At 40.5% G+C, this 25118-nt stretch overlaps 2 protein-coding genes across 4 annotated transcripts in view; both read right to left on the bottom strand.

The window, feature by feature from the left end:
- Nucleotides 1-15150, bottom strand: part of LOC126866091 (insulin-like peptide receptor) — a 43976-nt gene extending 28826 nt beyond the window's left edge. Inside the window, exons 1-2 of one of the 3 annotated variants that reach the window (XM_050619220.1) lie at nt 14328-15150; nt 11061-11189 (exon numbers count right to left, since the gene is read on the bottom strand). The gene's annotated coding sequence lies outside the window, so the exon portion shown is untranslated. The other 2 variants (XM_050619221.1, XM_050619222.1) reach the window with 2 other exon arrangements.
- A 7-nt stretch (nt 15151-15157) lies between these two features.
- LOC126866099 (UDP-glycosyltransferase UGT4) lies at nt 15158-22441 on the bottom strand. The gene is made up of 7 exons (XM_050619242.1): nt 19915-22441; nt 18516-18782; nt 17978-18176; nt 17715-17891; nt 16863-17180; nt 16226-16454; nt 15158-16145 (listed from the first exon to the last, which is right to left on the bottom strand). The coding sequence occupies exons 1-7, from the start codon at nt 20149-20151 to the stop codon at nt 16007-16009; spliced, it is 1566 nt and encodes a 521-aa protein (XP_050475199.1). The 5' UTR covers nt 20152-22441; the 3' UTR covers nt 15158-16006.
- Nucleotides 22442-25118: the final 2677 nt, after the last annotated feature.

The raw sequence follows: 25118 nt of genomic DNA, 5'->3' as shown, positions 1-25118 counted from the left end.
TAGGATCCGAGTAAAAATTTGTTTCACCTAGTAAACACGATAAGAAGTATGTGCTTCGCTCTGGATATTTAAATTTCTCGTATACAGGGTGGTTGGTAATTGGTGGCACAAGCGGAAAGGGCGTGATTCTACGCGAAAAAAGAAGTCGAAAATATAGAATAAAAATTTTTCGTTCGAGGCTTTGTTTTCGAGAAAATCGGCTTTGAATTTTCGCTCGGTACGCGCGCACTTTATCGCGTCTCGTTATAACGGAGCTCACTGTAGATCGTTGTCTCGATGGAAAAATTAAAAAAAAAAAAAAATTGTTATTCTATATTTTCAACTTCTTTTTTCGCATAGAATCACCCCCTTTCCGTTTGTACCACCAGTATAACCAACCACCCTGTGTGCGCTATCTATTTATTTCTGTGCTTAGTATATGACAGTCCATAATATGTACTTTGCTGAACAAATTATTTGTTGAAAATTCGATCGATCGATCGTTCCACGACGAAACGCACCAGAAATCTGGCATTTTGTTGAAGCTTCAAAAAAAAGTATATGATAAAAGTAGTTCTCTCAGCCTTTTTTAAATATAAATTGGCAATTTCTTCGGGTCTTTATAAATCGATAGGAAAAATATTCGACGCTGAGAATCAAGTCGTAGAGTAGTGGTTGGAAGGATATTTTAATAAGAACAATGAGAAATTTAACGAAAAGGACGCTATATCGAAGACTAATTAGTAGAAATTCCAGTGCGAATAATTGGTTCCCATCCTTTCGAAGAACAAAAACGACAGAACCTTTCGACGTACCTGATAGAATTTTAAATTCTTTCGTTCTATGTACCAATCGTGATGTACGACCGACTGGATACGATCGAGTGAGAATTAGTTAAAGGTTGATGCGATCGTGAACCTTCGATGATGTTAACGATGTTTCGTTCGCGATCTCACGTTTTCCTCGTAGTTGCTACTCGATAGGATATCCGAGATTCAGAAACGAATCACGTAATTCCAAGGATATACACATACATATTAATTTCTTCCTGCAGACCATGAACGAAGATTAAACGATTAAACTCGAACCCTCTGTGTGCTCAATTTTCCAGATTTTAACTAATAACTAACAACGTTTCGGTGTACTTAGTTTGAAATATTGTTCGTGGTACGGTTAATTAATTTGAAATTCTACGGTATACCTCGGTACAAATTCCCTACAAATGGTTCGTAGTTTGGTAAAAAATGTCCCAAGTTCTTGTTTGCAGGATGCAGTCTCGCGTGTGAAATTATAACATAAACGGTCTTGTGCCATTTCTTTTCGCATTTGACCATCGTTTAGCTTTCCATTGCACTTTGGTTTTCATTTGGTTAAGATTTGTATATAGTTTCCAAGAGCGTTCGGCTTTTGTTTAATTGGAATTTTTATTTAATTTCCAAGTCATCGAAAATTCGCCAAACCCTTGGATTTTAACTTTACGCGAAAAACAAATTCGTCCACTAATGTTATATTCCGACATTAAAACGAAAATATAAAACCAAAATTTCTTTCTAAGTGAAAGAAAATTAAATTGATCAGTTTAGCTTCCTAGTAACTCGATTTTAACTTTGTCGAAACCTGTGTCACTCGTATTAGCCACAATTTCACTCAATTATGTAGGAAGGAAAAGAAGACCAAAGCAAATTTACCCCAAGACAGCTCATCTCGCGAATCCCATGAGTCACGATAAACCCTTCTATCACGAACAATTTTATCAACCCTGAAACGAAAGAAAAAGAAGGAAAAGCGGAGAAGAGTACTCCCTTTAGAGGCGACTTGTTCCGTAGCACGTAACGAACACTAGCCTCGCTATAACGCACATTGTTTTCACTCGCAACCCATTTCCGGTCTCTCTGTTCGCCTCATGCTGACGCAACAAACGATAACAGAGAACAAGAAACAGAAAAAAAAAAAAAAGAAATATAGATACGTTACCGCCTACAAATATGTAAAATACTCTTGAAACGAACCTGTTTATTATTATTTTATTTATTATAAAACATGTTCCTCTCTCGAGTGATACAGCTGTACATACAACTGATTTCAACTTAGATCTATTTATAAACAAATGAACAGCAAAGGCACGTTCTTCTATCACAACTTTCAGAATATATCAAAAATATCAATCTTTTGGTCTAATTATACACCAAATGTCTAAATATGAATGGTAGCTGCAGATGCGCGTGTTTACGAGCTGATGCTTTTTTTATCATCCTTACGCAAAACCGACCACCTTTCATTGTCTTGAATGAACGTGAGCGAGCGAGACCCGACGAAATAATAAGAAAGACAGAAACGAAGCGGTAGAGCAAAATCGTTTGAAAGAACGTCAACAAGCTGACTCACGAACGAGGCGTTATGTTAACCGGACCATAATTAGATGGACATGACGTTGTAACCTCGTGCCGAAATTTTCCAGCTCGAGAATTCGTCCGGAACATTCTGCAAGCTTATTTTGCTGTTAAGTCGCGGTCCTCGTTCTCGTTACACGCTAATTAATTTCATTTATAAATTACGCGTGATTACGTATAAATGGACATTTGGAAGTACTTGCAATTCTTTTGAAAGAATTTCGAATTGTTCTGTAAGAGATATAAGTATGGTGATATTAGATATAACTCGATGCTGCAACGACAGGAAAATATAATGACGCAATAGCGCCACGGAATTGATTTACATTCCCGAGGAATGTATCTTAACCAGTTAGCTGTTTTTGACGAGTATATTCGTCATGAAGAGATGGCAATATTTCGCGTTACGGCGTTCCCTGTCGGCAATAAAATTAAAAAATAAAACAGTCGTTTCATTATAATTTAATTCTGTGTAATAACAGCCACGTATACTCTGTATTTGACGAGTATATTCGTCGCAGTTTACTTTTTCCGATAAGTTTTAGGCACACGCTTTTCAAAGAGGTCGCAACAGCTAACTGTTTAAATATTTGAATTTTATTATCGAGCCAAAATAAAGACCGACGTAACAAAATATTCTTAACGTTGACATATTCTTTATTTTTAATCGAAACAAACCGAAACAAAGTATAATTAACATTTTCGTTGCATTATCAGAAATTCGTTAACTAAAATTGAAATTTTAACTAAATGAAAAATATTCGAAATAAATCCACATCGGTGATCGACAAATTATATCTGAAAATTATTATATTTTATATTTCCTCCGATAATAATATCATAACGATAACGATGACAAACACGATAATAATCATTCGGATCGGTAAATCACAAAAGCCGTACATACCAAGCCTGAAATATTCGCCAATTAATCGAATGGACAAGATACGGATTGATTAAGCAACGATGTTGGCCGTATCATCGCGAACGAGCGTAATATCGATACAATTAAAATTCTCCAATGAAATTGTGAAGAACGTTCGACTGCTGATAATTAACGTGCAAATGGTGTTTTACGAGCAGAAAACGAAAAAAGAGAGAAATAACCCTTGGTGTAACAGGCAACGAAATCAGCGATGCAAAATGCTCGACTGGTAAAGATACAATTAGATTAGTCGTAATTACAGCTTGTAACAAGACGATACGCACGGTATTTTACAACCGCAAGACTGTGTGAAATTACGTATTTGTACATTAAGGATGGACTGCGAGGCTCGTTAACGTCTTAATGATAACGATCATGAAAACCATACGTATGCTTGCTAATACCTTATTACGTTATTAGTCCTCGAGTATCGGTGTTCAAATTATTGCGAAATACTTTATGCCGTTTTTTAAACTCGCACTTTAACTTCCTCGGTGGTTTCATTTGGACTTATTATAAAACTATCATTTCTACGGACTGTCTGTTGACAGTAATTAAACGACGATACGTATTGATATCGAAAAACATCGGTCGAGTCGAGCACCATTAATATTTTTCAACGCATTAATATATCAACATCAGAGTCGCCAACATTTACACGCCAGTATCAACTTTCCGACACTACTCCTACGCGGTATCTTCTTTTTCCATTTCCTCTAACGTGTTTTCTCGAAAGCAAAAATAAATCACGGAAGGTCATCTCGATTATCAATTTCATGGAAAGAAAAATCACAAGCAACCAATAATAATGCCTACGAGAATTGTTCGCGGGAAGGAAATTCTTTCGAGTTTATCCCGAAACGAGGGCACGGTCGATTTAGCGAGATGCGAAACCAAGACGAGTGCAACCGGGAGATAATAGCGGATTATTTCTAGAAACGCAAATTATATTCACGCGCGTAAACAACGTTCACCGTTGCGGCAAACGAGACGATGACGATAGAGAAATCTCATTTACGTGATTACGGGCCGGATCATCGGGCAAACGAGATTATACGAAGGCAAACGGGAATGACAGGACGAGAAATTGCATCACTGCGTCGTTACTTTGGTCCTTCGAGCCATGTGACTTATTCCTCGTTTCCTGCAAGGTTCCATGCGAAGGGCGCACGAGAATTAAGGAGGAACGACGCAGAAAACGGGCGATATTCGGTCTTCGAGTAACACGCGACGATCGATCAACTAAAATGGCGCACGTTTGACCCCCTCCAATCGTGGCAGCTTCGTTTAATATACTGTTCGAAATGACGCTAGCGTATCACGTGACTTGGGAGAATGATTCAAACGTCAGTTTTAATACAGCGACGTGCTTTCGCCGCAAGGTAATATACAGGATATGACAGTACGTAAAATGGTAAATTATGAAAAAGAGGGAGGGACGTTTACGATCGATTTTCATGCTCGCTCGTAAAAGTCAAACACTTCTCTATGGATCTTTTACATTCCACCGTAATCCCGAGTCTACGCATCGGCGCGGAGCTTCTGATGATAAATGTTTCCTGGCTTATACGTAGACACAAGTTCGTTCATCGCGAACAGCGTAAAAAGACCATAGCGTCTGATCGCGACGAAAAAAACACGCGGAAGAAGAGACGCATCGACGGGGAAATGCTTTCATCGAAGTTAGTCGACCATTAAATTACTATTCTCGTGCTTAACATCTGTCGCCACCAATTTGATCGACTTTCACCGCTTCTATCTGCGCCAATTTTCGATATTCAAATAATACCAGATTCTACGGTCTATGAACATCTACGAAAACAAAACGAAACAAAATTGCGACACGCCGAGGAACAACGAGAAACAAGATTAACCTTGCCGAGCTTCTGAAAAATCATATTTTCTTCCTAGTCAAGATACGACGCGATAGGAATTCTATCCGTTTACTGGGTCGACAACTGATCGTGGATTTTGTCATTACCATCTAATGACAAAATCCTCAATCGCTTGATTGTCAACCAAGCAGGTCGGAAGAAGAGCGACAGAATAAAATAAAACCAAATAAGAATCTGCTTCCTATTGTTTAAGTATAGAATGAAAATTCTCACAATAGAAATTTCCACCAAAGCGGAGAAGCTCGCTAGAAAGATAGTAGAAACGAGGAAATTTTTACATCGAAGAAATCAAAGACAGATAAAAAGGCAGTTAAACTTTTAGTTTTATTTTTTTTAGAATGTGTATGCTTCCGAACACTGCTAAATCATCTCATGAAGGTCTAAAAGTTCTATACGATATTTCCTAAATTTGTCTCATCTTCCTTCCGAATCTGTATCAATTTTCCACCGAGTCCCTCGAGTTTCCCTTCGCATCGACGATGTCTGAAGCCAGATAGACGAGCAACAGGCGATATTCAAAAGTGTACAGACACATTTCTGTAGAAAAGACTTCGAGTAAGGCCCGATGTAGATAAACGATGTCATGTAGTCGCGGCTTTGTACATACAAGTGAAGCTGTGAGACTTGGCAGCTTTAGCACGTAACATATAATGTACGAAATACGTATCGGATTGCAACAGTAGATCGTACAATACGAGTCGAGACGTAGCAAAATCGCGTAATATTTATTACGCACATATTGTACGGTGTTTCTTTACTCTGTGATTGTTTACAGCGACGACTAAACCGAGGACTTTTATGCAAATGCATATGTATTTTAGTTATGCAAATAATTTCAAATGTTAGTTACTATCTCGGTAGATTAGACAAAGAGAATAGTACAAACATAAATTTTTATTTCGTCGCATTCTCCGGTTATTTTCTTAACAAAGTGCTACAAATTGCCAGATTGGCGCAACTATTTCAAGATAACGCAACAAAGCGTTGGAATCTCCTCTTAGTGTGCAATGGTAAACGCGTGTTAATTTCTATTTCTGTGATTTGAGAATTCCATCGTTCATTCTCTCCGCAACAGCTTCACTTGCGAATGTCCTTCTTTTTCGATTCCATTACAACCACCGATATATTTCACGACGTACCGTATGCGCATTCTGCGATTAGAAATACACACAAATCCGACGAATCACACATTGAAGACAGGTCGCGTGCATCGAGTAACGGCGATTAATACGAAATCGGAACGGGGTGCAGCATCGCATCTCTCGTCTGCGCTGCATCGGTTCTAATCCGCACGATGTATCTACATAACCGGACTATCGATTTGAATGATCATCAGGATCAGACTCCGTACAATAAGGGGCCAGTTAACCGCTCGTGTATCAGGGGTTAATGGCCTCCGGAAATTGCTATTATTCGCCATAGAATCAAACCGTTGCAACGCAAAATTATACCGTTGGACATTTATACTTAGCCTTGCGGTTTATTTTCGGTTCAATTTGTATCCTTCTAACTTTAAAAAATATATCACGAGTTTCCGTTATCGGCGAAAGATGGAAATATAAAAAGTCGAGGATCGCAACGAGTTTAAATTAACGAAAAGATCTACTTTGCATATTTTATTTCATGGGATCGCGTGATTCGATAGACGATCTATTTTCAGTGGGTTGCGGAATCGATCGAAGGCGTGGAAACAAGAACATATAAACACCGTGAGAAAACGCTTCCAGGAAGCTTCGGCAACGACCCACGCATTGCTTTTGCGTCGTCCCAAATTACGTGTGTCAAGAGATCACGGCCTCTTTTGGCCTCTCCCATCCTTTTCGGTTTATACTACTTGCTCACCGACAGACGAACGCTTCGAGGACATTTCCAGCCGTTTACGAGGAAATAGATGCCTCTTTGGCTTATATGGCCACGTGTGTCCTTTTCGGCCGATTAGACGTAGTCACGATATACAGGCTGATTCATTGGAATTTTGGGATCTATGGTGTACGGATAAGCGTGAAGCTCGATTACGCAGAATTTAAATAATATTCCAAAATCGTACGATATATTCCATAAACGATCATCGAATTTCGGTTTGACAGCAAAAGCTAACACGTATAATTGGTCATAATTCATTACGTTCCTCTTGTGACTCTTACAAACAGCTTTTACAATCAAATTATTTTCGACGCGTTTTCACGTCGATCATGTAACGATAAATATTTCCCACGTTGTCGCTCTGTATATCGATATTATAAAAATTTGTTTAAACTTCAAATGAAAATTTTATATAAAAAGGATCCATCTATGCGACTGTGTAAAAATTAAACGATAACCTGGAGAAGACGTACGCTTACTAACGCTAACAGATATAAAACATGTTAAAATTGATGATACTGTGATACCATAAATTTGAAGAAAGAAAAAGTCCATAAGAACAAAGTTGCAAAGAAGTTCCATCACTCAAAATCTCCCAATGACCTTAATTTCTCCACCTGTATCAATTCGTCACGAAACTCCAAACTGCTCTCCCGATTACTTCTGACCTACGTACAGATATTTGTCCTTAATTCGGTGTATATTGGGAGACACAGGAGAAGCCGACATATCGTCTTAATGATTTCATCGATTTCAGTCGTTGTTACACGACAAATAGATACGCGCGTTTTGTGCGACAAGAATTGCTTGTTACTTTGAAACTGAGTTCCCTGCGGCGAGCATACGAAGCGCGATACCGCGCTAATTGATCTACATTTTCGTCGTCCTTGACCGTCACATTTTCCTTTTCCATGGAAACCTCGATCTCCTTAAACGGCTGTATTACAACCACGACCTTCACGCGAGGAAATTTCCACTTTTCCACTTCGTAACTTTCATTTTCGTGCCGGTCAGTTCGTTGCTAGTAGTGGTCGCTGTGATAGCGCAAATACCGCGCGTATTACACGCCGGGATGAAAATCGTTAAAACGTGGAAGCACGGCTATTTAACTTTCGATTGAATCGGACGTTCAGTATTCTGTCAAAACGCAAGTTCTAGCCAACCTTAACCCATCGAGGCTGGAACTTACGTTGACGCAGCATTTCATTTCATTCCCTCTTGATCGATTCACGTTATTCAATTCTGTTAAATTCGTTCGATTTATGCGATGCTGAAAAACAATCGCAAGAATTCGCTGAATATTACTTTCGTTACTACTTACTCGAAGCGTTAAATACAAAAATGTATATCACTACGATGAACTAGCTCTTTCCTTTTCCAAATAAATAAGACAAGTAAATAAAGTTTCAACCAGATGCTGCGTTATCTACGCCTAAGTTGTATAATAGTACTCGATAAACGTAGTAACGTAATAGAAACATCGAGAGAAAATAGAATGCTTATTCTACGATTTTCATTCATGAAAGAAAAAAAAAATCGATTAAGATTAATGGAAACCGAAGAAATTGCATCACGGTGGTCGCGATAACACGTTATCGCTGCAAGGTATACGTCATGTGTGTCACAACCGTTGCGTCAAACTCGTTGAATCGGTTCGCGTTACGTAGGTAAATGCTTGGTGCGCGTCTCATTAAAAATTAGCCGTACACGTTCATTGTCTTCGCTCGTAGTCCGATCGTTTCGTCGACCGAGTCGTTCTATATTAAAACCGTTGGAAAAGCGTCCCTCCCCAAACGCACCGGACCGCGATACCAGGGAGATGATCTCGACCTTATTAAACGGCGCAGACCTTTTTTAAACTATAAGTCATCGGCGTTTCCGTTCTACGATCCCGACGGTGATTTCTCGCGATCGTTATCGTGTTTAGTAACGTTCTCGACGTACATGTGTCCGCGTTTCTTTTCCATCGGTAGCGACACGTTGTCGTTATTTTTAGAACAGAAGCTGATTACGGAAGAGTCGAGATAATGGGGATGATCGGTCGTAACGATGCGAGCTGTCGTTTCGTGTTCATAGTCGAGAATACAATAACTTTCGTCGTTTCGTTAACTGGTCACGTATTTTATCCTGTCGGTTATCGAGGATGGTGTACCTTTAATAAAATCTTCTTATCTCTCTTTTCCATCGAGCGTAAATGAAATACGGCTATCTGATACGTTTCTTTACTCTGCATACGTAAAAGTGGTTACACGCTAGCTAGATGGTTATTTCTATGGGAAAATTTATGCGAGAGAAAATTTAACCGAACGAGAGACGTGACAATAATTTTCCTCAGATCAACCACCCTTCCGTCGCCTAGCTTACGTAACCATTTTGTTATATCTGATGGTCAATATTTCTCTCGTTTCCCGGTCTCCGTCACAGCTCCCTGCATTCGCGTGACGACGGACCAGCCATGTTTATTTCACACCCGAACGAAATTCTGACAGTCGAGTAAGGATGGATAGAACGATCTACGATAAAAATTTTGTTTACGAGGAAACACGCTCTTTCTCTCTCTCTCTCTCTCTCTCTCTCTCTCTGTTGAAGGTTATAATTTCAAGATAATCACAATAACACAAAACATGGTTGCGTCACGGCTTTTTCTCGTCGAGTTACGATCCTCTTTAAATCGTGTCTTCATTCTGATACGCGGTTACGTGACTTTCGATTCTTTAAGTATGCGATACAACCTACTATAAATAATTTAACGTGATTTAAGCTCGCGCACGTAAATTGACAGTTTTTTCTTATTATAGCAATCGGTCAAATTAAACGGCCACTAAACGTAATTTATCGCAGAATCGTTAAATTTAACGTTTCCGTGCGCTCTGTATCTTTCGTTTAAAATTTAACGATCATCGATATCAGTATGCACGCTCGTCCGCAATAACTTCGTTGCATAATTGATCAATTAATTGAATTTTGTTTACTAGCGCCGCAAAAACCGTTTCGTTGGCTAGCCAATTAATTGTTCGCAGCATGTTTACGCGTAATTAGCATTTTCCACGATTTACGAACGAACGTACTTCGAAACCGACTCGAAACGACCATTGCAGTTCCTCGCTCGAGCGCGTTTTTATTTACTTCCGTTTAATCGCTTCCGATTAATCGAATGTCGTGCAACGTGTTTTCTACGCGCACGTGGTGCAGAAGACAGCGTGTGCGCGCGCGAGCTTCTTCCACGCGTGCAAAAAACACGTCGGCACGGAGAAGCAGAGACAAAAAAAAAAAACATTGTTCACGCGATACCCTGAGCGCGGAACAAGTGTCGCAAAGTCGAAGTTGAACGCTGTTTCGCGAGCACGTGACAGATATGTATATCTCGTGCTGAGCCAAACAATGGTTCACGAGTTGAAAAAAAAAAGACATCCAGAATGGTTTTCAATTTTAACCCAAGTTCTATCGTAACGAAACGGCTAATTATTAAATCTTTTCACAGCGGCACGGCTTTGGCACAGTATACGACTGCTTATGTCGTATACTGATTTTTTACAAGATATTCAAATTTTACCAATATATGTAACCACGATCAGAATTCTAACGAAATGTGAAATCACGAAACTTCAAGAAGTTTTGCACAACACGCGTAATATTAATAAATGTACGAGTAATCGAAACAGTTTCGTGACTCGCTGTAGACTATACTTATATAGTAATCAATATTTCCAGTAAATGCATTTATCCCCTAATATCGACACTATCTTCGTAGCAAACAAACTATTCTAATCCGCATGCTTAATCGCCACACCATTATCGAAGCACCTTTTATCGAAAAAATCATGCGTCTAGACGCCGGCGAACAAATAACATTCTCTTCGACATACTTTGGCCGACACGCAATTCGAACGGCTATGGGACACGATCGCTTGTTGCGCGTTATTATCGCAGAAACCGTTCAAATTGCCGGCTAAGGAACGTGCCGAAATTTTTTACGCGCCAATACTTACGCGTGTCATAGATACATACATACATTCCTGGCCGCGAAGTGGATCCGTGTCGTTCGTCCTCGATGATGACACGTCGATAACACAATCACTACCGAAGCACCACTGCCGTGTGTCCCACATTACTCGGCATGCCGATAGTCCGAAATCACTGCGTAAATAACGAAAATAGATATGAAGTAAAAAGGCCAAGTAGAACGATTTTTGCACGTACATAGACGTGTAGATGTACGCATGCAGTTGCTCACGGCGGTCTGTTTACACGCTTCAAGTTTCCAGTGTATGTGTACGTATGATATTATCAATAGAAACCAAAAGGCAACACTATCAGTTATACATCAGTGCAAAGTGAAAAGGTAAATTTGCTCGGCATATTAAGGTGTTTGGAGGAAGACTTAGGAGAGACTTTTAGAACGAAATTTTATCAGAAATTACGAAACGTTTAACGTTTTGATTTGATCAGTTCTACGAAGGTTCTTAGCGACGTCTATGTGGAGGACTTCTTCGTACGTGTATTATATATATTATATGGACATTTGCATGTATGAATTTTTTTATATGTGTGTCAAACTTGTTTCGACTTCGAGGAGAACTTTTGGTGTTTCGAGAAAATCTTTCGCGTAAAAGTGAAACAGATCACGCGTGCCAACAACGACAAGAGATAAGATGTTTTATTTCGTATAGGAAACTTAAGACTAAGGACTAAGACAAAACTTTTTCCATCAGAAACTTTTCTCTTTGATTCTCTGTGACGTTTAACGAGAACAGAAGACGGTTAAGTATACTTGTTCTACGATTTCACATAGCTGTGGAAATACGTTCAAAGAAAATGAACCGCAAAACAATTGCTGAGAGCCAATGTCTTTGTTCGTTTTAAAAAACGTTTCCGGCTCGAGGAGTACACGTAGACATTTGTGATTAATTGTACAAGTATAGGGGTATATACGTAGATACAAGTGCACGTGGAAAAGGAGCTGGATCGATGTGTACGGTAACGCGACCGATTACAAAACACACGACCACAGACTAATTCTCTTTTTCTGCGTCGTCGCCTAGCCGGAACTTTTTCAAGGCTTCGCCCGTAGAAGATTTCACAAGAGACACGAGTTTGCTCTATACACCACGAAATTCCATCTTTTTTCTTCCAACACTTCGCTCCACGGACTATTTAGGACAAAGACTGCGTGCGTGAGTTGATGCGTACGTGCGCGCGCGTGCTCACTCCTTCGACTGACGCGCGATGATTCGTAGCCGCTTCTAATGCGTAGTTAGCTTCGCGGACTCCGGTAAAATAAAATAAAACATAAAACATAAAGAGAAAGAAGAAACACAAAGAACCACTCCCCGAAGGTTAAAGCGCCGAGACGCCACCACCGCAAGTAGCCTCTGCTCTCGACGATCTACGCACCGCTTGTTTACTTTATCCCACCTTCGAACAGGTTGTTGATACGCGATGGAATCATATTTACGTACCAGAAGAATTCATAATTCACGGCACTGAACTTCGTTAAACAGTTCGATCTAGTCTGCTTCTTTTGTGTTTACTAGCACAATTGGAATATCGTTTCTTATGCGACTATAAAGATTTAAATAGTACAACGGAAGTACGAATTCACATGGATGATGAACAGACATCACCAAACGAACAAGTACACCAAACACCGTTCAAGGCGACCATGTTATCGTCACTGGCGCGCCTCGGGTTGCTTTTTTAAACATGATACCGTTAACTCCCCGCGGTACTCACGCGCGACGCGTTCGACACACGCGTACACACTACACGCGACGAAACAAAACGCGGCTCGGCACGTCCGATTGCTGTAAGAACCGCGTAATTCACATGCGACGCTAAGAAAACTCGCCGCGACGGTAGGGGAATGTCATAAAAGTGGGGGTAGGGAGAAAGGGTGGTCACGAGTGGACACGACTGCGAAATTCTGCTCTCGTGTATTCGGAAATCCTTCGATCGTTGATGATTTCCTTCGCACCACAGGATATACGTCTATGCACGCACGATCGCTTAACTCGAGACGGAGACAAACAGAGAATATGTAAAAACACGTGCCACAAAAGGCAGGCAGACACAGACAGAGTAGCACGACTGACGGACGAAAGGAAAAACCGGTCGGGAGGAAACTATAATTGCGACGCACGACGTGAGACCGTTTTCTTTCCCGTCGCCATTATCGAATGATAAGAAAAAGAAGGGTTGTTCCGACAAAGTGGGAGGGGGGTGCGACAAGGAAGGAAGCATGGAAAGCATGGTCTTCCTCTAGACTAGATAAAGAGAAAGGTATACTATATTGGAGAGGAGAGAGAGGAGAGAGGAGAAAGAGAGAGAGAGAGAGAGAGGCGGCTGCTACTGCCCGCGTCCCGTATTGCGTAGTAAGCGCTTGAATGGATTACGTCACGCGCCAGAGGCAAGCGCAAGAGGGTAAAAGCGTCCCAACAGACACACAACACACACGATGATGCCCATACTGCATAGAGCATTCGTTTGTTGCATCGGTTGTTGCGCGTATTCAGTATGCGGCATTTTGCATGGAGGACTTCGGCCCCGACCTCGACCGTTTGTTTTCCGGTGACCAACAGGCCCCAGAAGCCGCGAGTGAGAAACCAGATATCCAGCTACCCACCTACCGCCACCATGTGAACACTCTACATGCTCGTATGCGCAGCATCGTTTACCGTTCGCGCATATTCGTCTAACAGGATGCCGTTTTCCACCGTTTCTCGTGCACCTTCGCCAAGTGCCGAGGAACGATCGATCGTCAAGATACGACACGAGGGATTCATCCATTTAACGAGAAGAACTTTCATTTACGGGGCTATGAAACAACGTTCGTCGATCACGGCGAAACTCCCGCTCGCTCCCCACGTGTTTTCGCTGAACGAACAACAGTCAACTCTCTGCCTCGACTCTCTTCTTCGTGTCTTTATTCTATCTTTGCCTCGCCTGTTTCTCTCTCTCTCTCTCTCTCTCTCTCTCTGTCTCTTTCTCTGCCTCTCTCTCTCTCTTTTCTCTCCCGTCTCTGTTCTCTCTTCTTTCGCGACATCGTCTCAAGTGCCCTCTTTTGTTTCTCGCCTCCTCTCATAGACTGTTACCTCCTCACTTTTCTCAAGCATGCACGTTTAATATATTTTTCGTCTCACGAACAAATTGTCGAGTCACGCTACAAACTGGCACCACGTTCCACGTGGTTAGACGTGTCCTTTCAAAACACCACGATCCTCACTACCATCTCGCACATACACACACGTTACGTTGTATCCCATATTTGGCATTTACCTTTTGGCTCTACTCGCGTGCCCCGGAATTTGCACTCTGGCCCGCCACTCTCGTATCGTCTCCGCACACACGGACCGATTCGCGATTGACGACGAGAGAACACTCGGTTAGAGGCAGCCCTCAGAAACGTAATAACAAAACGTACACCAACATTCTGACGAACGAATCAGCTGGTACTGATCCAATCGTGATCGAGCGCCGACTTCGCCACGGGTCACGGACGTAGAAGCGTCGTGAAAACACGAGTACTCTGCTCGTGTCGCGGCGGGAATCCGACTCGTGCGCCGCCGTTCGTAAAGACTCCTTAACTAACGTCAGTACCATACTTCGCCACTAGCCACGTGCATGCCCCCTTCCCCGTCTTGCTATCTTGCTTCCGTCAATATCCGTAGACGTTTATATATTCACAAACATTTGGGACGTAAGGCCTGACACAGCGTGTGTACGATATGACGTCGTTGCGATTTATCATCAGTGACGCTAGGCAATTCGATATCTTTATATTTTTAAGAACGAGATCTCGCACTCATGTGCATTACATCGTTTATGTATAAACCTACAGAATCGAATAGCATGTAGGTGTATCTGCATCCAGTCTAAAGTGTTTAAAAGTGCGACGTAGGTTTCAACCATTTCCTGAACTGTCGTTCCCGATGAGAAACGATACTTGTCTGAATGATTGGAAGCGCTGTCAGAACACCCAATAATGGAGGCCAGACGCGATAAGTTACGACGAGTAGTTACGACGGGTAAAGCATACAGGAATTCTTCCATGTAGAGGGAAAAATGGGAATGTGTTCAGCCAGTTTACATATGTAGCAGCGTATGTATCGGTAGAAACTTGTTTTCAAGAATATTTATTATTGAGTCTTTGTTCCGAAGCAACGAATACTGTTTTTTATTTATCCCGTTGAAGGTTGCATAAGAGTAGATATCTACGTAAAAAAGACTTCTTATCGTTGAGTCTTTGTTTTGAAGCGAGTACTATTTTTTATTTATCTTGTTGAAGGTTGCATAAGCAAAAACATCTTGCCAGAAGTGATTTATATCAATGTTCATGATATATATCTGGTTTCTCTTATTTACATCGGAGAGTGGTTATGCAGGCAATATACATATAACATGTCAGAATAGCTTTTGATTCGAATGTTTGTAAACAAGTTCGCTTTTATTCAATTGCCGAACAACCGGATGTTTATAGTTTTATGAATTGCATATAGTCTCAAAAAGATTGTTTCAATATATTTTCGCGCTTCTAGTTTAAACCATAGACTTTGCAAATTGCAATGTGCAAATTGCATGTGCAATGTAAACTACATTGCATCATTCCGTGAGATTTCAAAGATACATTCGGTCCGCTACATCAATAGTAGTTAACGTAGAAACCTGTTATACGTCGATATTATCATTTTCTGAATAATCACTAATTTTTACTTTTAATTATTTCTTCTTTCATCTAAACAGAGCTTATTTTACTATATTACATATTAATTCAAGCACAGTAAAGAGGATAGAAATGTTTAGATTTTTAAGAAAATATTTTAAATCTAATCGTAAGATATTTATATAGGCAATATCAAAAATCGCTAAAATATCCATAAACGGTATTAAAAGGTACTAAACATATTAAATAAATACATGATAATTTCACAGAAAACGAAATTGACACTATTCACAGTCTAGTCGATTTTCTTCCTGACAATTTGTTTGGAAATAGTTCTCCAACACAATTTCTTCAGTCCGTATACCGATAGTAATAACGCTATCGCGTAAAACATTGCCACATCGATGGAATAATAGTGAATAACATTCATATATCTAAAACAAATTAATTCCATTAAACAATTTCTTAGGGATTAAGACCTAAAAGAGAAATTCTTAGAAAGGCTTCGACGTACCTTGTAGAACTTTTTAAATGCTCAGCTCCTTTGTACTTGGCAACGTGTTCTACCCACCAAGTAGCCAGTTTTCTGGGGTTAATTGGCAACTCCCGTAGCAACGAGCTTCTCTTCCTCGCTGCCATTCGGTACGAATTGTTGTGTATGGCAGCCACCTTGAGAATCCCATCACGAAAACTTCCGATGGATATCCTAGCCAAGTCCATCACCAGAACGTAACCCAGTTTTTCTGTAATGCAAAAGGATTGAAAATATTCCTTCGAAGATCGTACGCTTAGTGGAAGTTCTTACAAGTCATCCAATTCTTTCAGTTTTATATATTTCTAAAGTTATTATTAATTTATTTCATTTATCGATATTCATGGTCTTTGCCAAGGTTCCACGACTTAATGGAAAACAATTCTCTGTGATAGAATTAGACACGCGCTTACGATAATTGTATAATGTAAGAAATATCGTAGAAAATGTTAAAAAATTCAAATATATTAAACAGAGATCAAAGATGCCAGAGTATATTCTTCGTTCGTTTAAAGAAACACAAGCATAGACAGATAGTCACATTTGTTACGTGCTCTTTGATCGATATTCCAAGTGCAAACGAAACAATAAGATAAAAGGCGAAGCGTCGATATTTTACCAGCTTGTGCCGCGTTTCCATCGTGATCGCAGAAAACAGGCAAAACGAGGGTCGGGGCGGCGTGATAAGCAGCCTCGTGCAAAGACAAAAGTCCTCCGTGTGAGACGAACGCTTGTAGCTTCGGATGGCCTAACAGCTCTTGCTGAGGCCACCATGCCGCCGTTCTGACGTTCGACGGCAGATCTTTGATCTTCATAGCTTCCCATTTCCACACGACGTTGTACGGAAGCGTGGCGAAGGCTGCCACGAAAATTTGACGAAGTGCCTCTGGCATTCCTGATGCTCGAACCGACGAACCCATAGATACGAATATGAAACCTACGGCCATGTTTCACGGTTATCGTGACGAACTACTTTCAGTCTTTCGACTTGGCCTGAAAATGATCCATTGTACGATAAGCTGGTACAAAAACGTAATGGATCGTTATGACAGAAAGACAGATTAGACATTTTTGACGTATCAAGGCTACTTTAACATTAAAGCTAGCAGGTCCATTGAAATGACCGATATGTGAATTTTTATAATAATTTCGAACGATTCTTCGTAAAATACAGGATAACAATTGGTTCTCCGTATCTTCCTTTTCTATCTCTTTGGCACAAGTTGTGTATTTTAATCTAGTCGGTGGTTCTAGCGTTACATTCCTACGGCAATTCGATCTTCGCTACAGCGAGCATGTAAATTCTACATCGCGCGAGTTTGCATCTTTCCCATGCTACGAGAGAAATGTTCAATATCCTTTGACGCAGCTCCATCATCTCCACTTTCTCCGACCAATCGACAAACCTTGGCCCAACAGGCGAGCGTAATTTCCCGTTAACGACGCGAGTTGACTTAGGATATCGACTCACCGCGTTGCAAGAAGCTCTCCAAGTCGGGACTAAGCTTTGTCGCCGGCTTGCAATGCAGACACGCGACGTTCACCACGTTCGCTAAATACGGCACCGACTCCGCCACGCTGTAATGACTGTTCTGCAACGTCAGAGGAATCTCCGTGGTCAGATCTCGCACGTCTGGTAACTGGTTCCCTGAAGCAGCGAAGATGAAACGAGATTGTTCGAGAAAAAGCAGATCGTCGTCGATGAAACCGATCGCGGATAAAAGATGTACGTACCTAGGTACTTTCTCAGAACCGGTTGAAGGTACCCGCTGACCATAATCCAGTGCATTATTCTCAAGGTGACGAGACAGGCTACGTTTAGAACCCTTTGAAAGAAGTTCATGTCCTGGGTCAGGGATTTGCCAAAGTAAGGCGTGACGGACCATGGCGATGGGTTCCCTTGGCGACTTATGGATCCGCTGTATAGTGCCACCTATATCGACATTTTTCTTCAGTTGTTTCGCTACGAGTAATCGAGACATTGAGAAAGGTGCGGTGAACCAGTTTTCTCGAAACTCTTTTATCTACTTTGCTGTCATTTATTTGCTTTAAAATATTCTTTCAAATGTCTACTCCTGCACCCATTATTACGCTCTTATTCAAAATTAATTTATCCAAAATTATTCAAAATTTTAATCCAGACTAAAGATCATGTACATAATGAAATACTTTTTTAGGTCTCGGCCATTACAGACTTGTTATTCGCGAACGCTATTGGCAAATATGTTTGCTAGCGAATGGCCTGTCTTTACAGCGTATTTAAAATAGTTACGGTATTCAGCATGATAGTGGGCACATCCTCGCCATGAAGAACTCCTAGAAGGCACTCGGGGAAGGCTCCGTCGACGACCGCGACGTCCCATCGCGTCTGAGAATTGCCTTCGGGTCTTCTCAGCCAAGATACGGAGATTTCGTCGCGAAGAAGCGCCTCGCATGCCTCCCAGGCATATCGCATTGCGTCCCACGGAGAGATAGGCATTTCATCTCGGAATCTTGCGCCAACCAAGTCCCATTCGGACGTGTAATTCCCGACATAAGCCTATCGATAATAAAACACAGTCTAAATGCCAGCTTCCTCGTAAAGCAATCCTACTATCGCGTTTTTCTTTAATAAATTTCTTCCACTGTGTATCCACTCGATGGAAACGCGTTATTTCGAATAACCACGGAACGCGAGCATTTTAGTGAGACAAAACTAGAATATGGAGAAGTTAAAGCTTAATACGTACGCAATTCGTGTAAAGTCATTAACGTTACCGATATGCGAAGCGACGAATTTAGACGCAGTTAGGTTTCCGAGTTTTCTTTACCAAATCCTTCAGTAGATTAATCAGATTATTTGGAATTAAAACAGGCTTGTAAAATTCAAGTTTAGGAGATTCGTACAAAACTGTCGGGTCAAAAGCCAAGCGTTTGCTTCGAACATAATTACGTAACTTGACATTTTTGCGAGTAATTGAAGAACCTCGACTTCGCTTGAAGTTTGTACGTTTCGTGTGAAGCAAAACGCGGACTCAAGCAATTTGAAACCATTTTATCAGTGCGCATCTGAGTCAGCTGACTCGATTAATTTGAACGAAGCTCGATTGTCTTATTCCATTTGACAAATACGTTTTAATTCGTATTATTTTGTATTGTTGCTTTTCTTGAACCTTTTATACGTCGTTCTCGATAATAATCTTCTCTATTTCAATTATCAAAATACCAGTATCAAATTATTTGTTTTATTTCCACCCAGTGGAACGAACAGGATTCATTGAAACCAAGAGGTTCTGCGTGTACATGACCTACAACCATCGAATTCCCCAAGCTTCTCGACCCGGGTTTCTATAATTTACCAGCAGCTGTTTGCTCACGCTACAAACTCCAGTCAATTCGTATACCATCCCTTTTGTACGCCCTTGTGCTACTTCCGGCACTCCCGTAATTAAATAACCCAACGAACTGATACTATAGGTGAAATTGCGTCTAGACGGAATAATACGCGCTCGAAAATGTCTTCCGTTATTCTCTAAGAGCTACTTCTAATCAGCTTATCTTTCATAATTAGATAGCAGGGAAACACCGAATTCAAGAATTCTCAATTTCTGTCACTTGTCGATCTTCGTATCGCAATTTTTCTCTTTTTTTTTTTGTGAAATATCTTATTCGTAAAAATTGGAAATGAATACCTCGAAGATAGGCGGAACGAACTCTTGCAATCCGCTGTTCGCAGCTGGTCCCGGAAACGCGCTCAACAGGGTCACGTTGTGTCCACGTGCCTTCAAACTGCTACCCAGTGCCACAAATGGCACGGTGTGCGACTTCGTGCCACCCATAGTGGCCAGCAGGATATTGTAACCCATCGTGCAATTACAGACTAACAAGATAACGAAGAAAATAATTGTTGGAGCCATCGAATTGCTCATCTTTAAGTTTTCACCGTTTATTTTTTTCTTTTCGCGTTTCAGCTGTTTTGGTCGTCCACAACACCTCAACCAGCGTGTCCTGCGTCTATCCGATCAAGTTTACACTGGAGGAAGAAGCTTTTGACATCGGATACTATATCATCGTCAAAGCAGCACCCTTAAACGTTGCAACTTTCTTCCGTGAACATTCCTCGTTCGCGCCGTTAGTATTCTTCGATGTTCCTCGTTCTACGTTGATTCCTATTTTCCACTCGATGTTGCTTTATCCTTTATTCGAACAGAAAGTTTCTCACTTGCGATCTTAACATTCAAGTATCTTCTTCGTATGCCTTGTCCTCTTCGATCTAATTCCTCAAGTTCTCCAAAGTTTTGCCTAAGCTCCTTATATGAAAGCTGCTCGTTCGTATCTTAACATTCCAACGTCCTCTGTTTCGCGTTACTTCAGCTGTACGTCTCTATCTCCTCTTTCGTGTAGTTTGATAAATTCCTGCAAGTTCTGCCTGAGCTTCTATGACAGTTTCTCACTTGTAACCTCGACGTTCCAACGTTCTCTACTTTATATTACTGCCCATGTATATTCCTATCTTTTCCTCCACTGAATTTCTCAAATTCTTCCAACTTCTGTTTCCAAGTAGCGTACTACGATGTTGCTCGTGTGGCACTGTCTGTCTGCTTTTCGTCGGTGGAACCGCGCCTAAATACGTTGGCCCGTCAAAGCCCGAAGGATTGGGAAAACAACTCCATTATCATTGTAATGATAGGTCGACGAGAGAAAAAAGAAACGGCCATCGATCGTACGATGGACGATAGTCCTGAGAGAGACGAGTAGACGGGAGAGGAGACGGCTTTTCTTCGGACAAACCCGTCCATGAAACCTCGAGACTGCTATTTCCTCGTCATTTTTACACGAAGTCGCCGAGCATGACCGATCACGTTCGTTTCCGTGATTCTTTATTCCGGCTTAAAGGTCTGCAACTGAAACACAGAAAACCACAAAATGATTTGTTTGTTCGTGTAGCACGGCTACACGGAAGCTCTTCTTAGTTCAAATGTTCTGTCTACCGTTTTAAATGCGAAGGACATTCAAGTTTTATCATTTTCTTTGTGTCATCTTTGCCTTTCTACATCAATCGGTGTACGATACTCGATGTATTTCGCAATGGCCTGTACGATTACAATTTCACTATTTAAAAGTAAAGAAACACGTTTTCAAACGGAACATTTTTACGTTCGTTTTGTCTTTCATCGAGCGACGCGTTGCTGTAACGCTTTATAAATTAATCGATACTTCAACCGAACTATTGAAACGTGATAAAACCATAGGAATAAATCCACTGTATAACGTTAAGCCTAAATATTTGTTATTTAAAGAAAGGGAAGCTACCTATCCTCGTTTCTGATATGCAAAATTTCTGCCAAAGGAAACATTCGAAACTCGTCGCTTGTCCCGGCAATTTTCTTTCTTACGCGACAGTGGTTCGATCGACAAACGACACTGTTTCAAGTACGGTACGCGAAACTCGGAGTAAAGATCATCCAATTCATCAGCCGATCATCTTTAATCAATTCTCGTTCGCTCGCGAGAACACGTAAATTTAACCTTCGACGATATTCAAACGACGCCTGAAACTTTCACTAAATAATGCAAGTTTCAAGTGCAGCGCTCGTTCCAGACCGACAATACGATCTCTCGAGATTGAAATCCTGATCTTGACTCTCCTTCCCTCCTGTTCCTTTCTCTGGCTCTTCCTTTGACGATTCTCTTTCCTTCGCGAAAAACGGATAGGTCGATATCCGTACGTGATACGGCACGTTTAACGGGATTAGACGAGACGTTAAATCCTTTTCGTGAATCTCAAATGGACGAGTAACCTTCCCAACCAACGAGATGTACGTTTTAGGGAGTTTCAGGGATCGAAAGTTCAATCGTACAGACACGAGGAACGCAGATTTGTCGACGAATCGAACATTTGTATGGATTACAGCGATACGGGAAATTATCGAAACATTTGTCGGAGAAAATTTTTGTTTTATTATTTAATTTGTACTTTACAATTTGCCCGGTTGGACATTTGGTAAATGTAGAAAATTTGTACGAATATATTATCTGTGTTAATAGGAAATCGAACGGTGTCCAAATACTTTTGCGTTTTTCTGATTAATTAGCAACATTCGTCTCGACTAATAATTAGATACGCGTAACTCTTGATTTCGATGGATTTTTCGTTAAAAGGATCGATACTGTGGACCCTAACGATAAGTGGTCCTTTTTTTCAAATTTCTACGATCTTTGGAAGATCGTTCCATTCCTATTTTTTTTCTATGACTCTATATGTAACTAATCTACGTTTCTATGGCTCTTGCAAATAGTTTCGACAAATTCTTCCCTTGTTAGACTAAATCGTAATTTCCAATAGATACAAAGTGCCAAATACAAAATCGACTCGTTGAAAGTCTAGTTTAGTTATCATATTTCACAGGAGACTTATTTTCGAACGTATACAGAGGAAATTAAGGAGCAAAGATTCTTCGAGGATCAAAGTCTCGTTCTTTTCACTAGCAAATTTTAACGATTAAGTCTTCACGAGTCGACGGACGTATGACGAACATATTTATGATGTTATTTCACAAATGTTTGCCACAGCTCGACAGTGTATCTGGTCGTCGACGAAGCTCCTCGATCGAGTCGTCGAAAATCGTGGGACGCGATCCGTAACACTTTTCCTTACCTCGTGGCGCTGGTCCTCGACTTCTTTCTTGCGATTTACGCGCAGCCAGCGTTTCCTTCCTTTCTCGTGCGCTCGTTCCTCCGCGTTTTCCTTACCATTTCTACGAAAGAAGTTTCTTCTGCCAAATTGAAATCGTCCTTTTTAATCAACGTTTCATCGATTCAGTTTCACCATGCAACTTTTCCATTAATTCCATTCGGATATCCTCGCTCACGATTCTTCTCGCTAGAACCCGATACCTACGCCTTTTAATGTCACTTTACAGCGAAGGTTCCTTATCCTTTGACGTGTCGATTCGATCGGAAATTTATTTCGTGGAAGATTCATTCGGTCATATTTCTGATTAAATATCGATGCAATGAAAACGAGATAAACACCTTTTAGTTTGCGTTAGGTTAAAAACTCTCGATGTTTCGTACGTAAATACGTAGGTCGATCTTGTCGTTCGCGATGTTCGTATTGTACGAACTCGGCTGAATTTCGATTCAGCGAAAACGAAGTTGGCAGATTTTTCAACGTCGCTCTATAGCGAAGATTCTTATTGTTTAGCGAGTCGATCGAATCACATTCACTGCTTTCGTATTTCGAAAATTTATCTCGCTTTTATCTTCCGTTAAATTTCGATTTAGCGAAAACGAGGTTAATAGGCCCAGGTGCAGGGGCTCGAGCGAAAAAAATCGGTCGATCGATTTTCGCAGACCTTGAGACTCGACGCGTTTCGACGCACGAAGCTTGGATATCACCGAGCGTGAAAGTTTGACTGGCCAGCGGTAGCTTTAATGATCAGCTGTGCTCGAGAGAGAGAGTTTTCCCTCCCACCAGCACTTGCTTCTTCTTGCTTTTCGATGGTCCCCGTTCACAAAGATGTCCCGCGAACCAGCAACAATGAGATACACAAACCAATCGTGAGTTACCTCGACACCTTTGTTATACTATGCTGTCGATGCAAAAGTGGGAGGTTCGATTAGAATTTTGCTTCTGTTGCTGTGATGGCTGGTTGATCCATTGGTAGTGGGAAAATGATTTGGGGCTGCTCGTTACAAGTCAGAACCGTGGTATTGCTAACTTTTTGGATTGAAAAGATCGGAGGAGGATCGGAGATTGATGGACTTTTGATGGATTGACGGAATGACAAACCATTTCGTATTATTCGTACGAGGTGGATGAAATGGTATTGGAAATTCTTTAAATTGAGATATCGCAGGATAGAAGGTTTTTTAATCAGTGGAAAGTAGAGAATATAAGAGTTTGATTTACCACGCTGTTAGGATTATCAATTCGTGAAAAGTGAAATAAAAGTGAAAGATTGCTTCGCATCTTGATATACTATTGGAATATTCGAGCATTGTCTTATTCGTCGACATAGTAGGCGTATAATACCGAGTCATTTTCTTATATTAAGTTAGAAAAATTTACCAAATGTCCAGCTGGACAAATTGTAAAGTACAAATTAAACAATTCAAAAAAAGAAATTTTTTTATGTTCAATTTTCAAGGTAAAAAATAAAATAGCCAAACTCGAAGATGGTATCCCGCTGGGAGTAGCCATCCACATGTTATTTAGCAATTAAGTTAGAAACATTTGCCAAATGCCCAGCTGGACAAATTGTAAAGTACAAATTAAACAATTCAAAAAAGAAATTTTTTTATGTTCAATTTTCAAGGTAAAAAATAAAATAGCCAAACTCGAAGATGGTATCCCGCTGGGAGTAGCCATCCACATGTTATTTAGCAATTAAGTTAGAAACATTTGCCAAATGCCCAGCTGGACAAATTGTAAAGTACAAATTAAACAATTCAAAAAAGAAATTTTTTTATGTTCAATTTTCAAGGTAAAAAATAAAATAGCCAAACTCGAAGATGGTATCCCGCTGGGGGTAGCCATCCGCATGTTATTTAGCAATTAAGTTAGAAACATTTGCCAAATGCTCAGCTGGACAAATTGTAAAGTACAAATTAAACAATTCAAAAAAAGAAATTTTTTTATGTTCAATTTTCAAGGTAAAAAATAAAATAGCCAAACTCGAAGATGGTATCCCGCTGGGGGTAGCCATCCACATGTTATTTAGCAATTAAGTTAGAAACATTTACCAAATGTCCATCTGGACAAATTGTAAAGTACAAATTAAATAATAAAAGGAAGAAAAATTTGTCTAGGTATAGCTCGTGTACCAGCTGATTCCCAGTATAATTTTCTCATCAACCGAAGAACACTGTATTCTTTTTTATAATCTCCAAT

Source organism: Bombus huntii, chromosome 5, assembly GCF_024542735.1.
Source record: "Bombus huntii isolate Logan2020A chromosome 5, iyBomHunt1.1, whole genome shotgun sequence".
Lineage (NCBI taxonomy): Eukaryota > Metazoa > Arthropoda > Insecta > Hymenoptera > Apidae > Bombus > Bombus huntii.
This window is presented reverse-complemented; position numbering and strand designations above follow the sequence as displayed.

Coding starts and splice junctions, on each gene's coding strand:
- LOC126866099 (XM_050619242.1), bottom strand. CDS start 20,151: ATGAGCAATTCGATGGCTCCAACAATTATTTTCTTCGTTATCTTGTTA. Junction 17,892..17,977: donor GGTTCTGAGAAAGTACCTAG/GTACGTACATCT, acceptor TCGCTGCTTCAG/GGAACCAGTTACCAGACGTG. Junction 16,146..16,225: donor CATTTAAAAAGTTCTACAAG/GTACGTCGAAGC, acceptor AATTTGTTTTAG/ATATATGAATGTTATTCACT.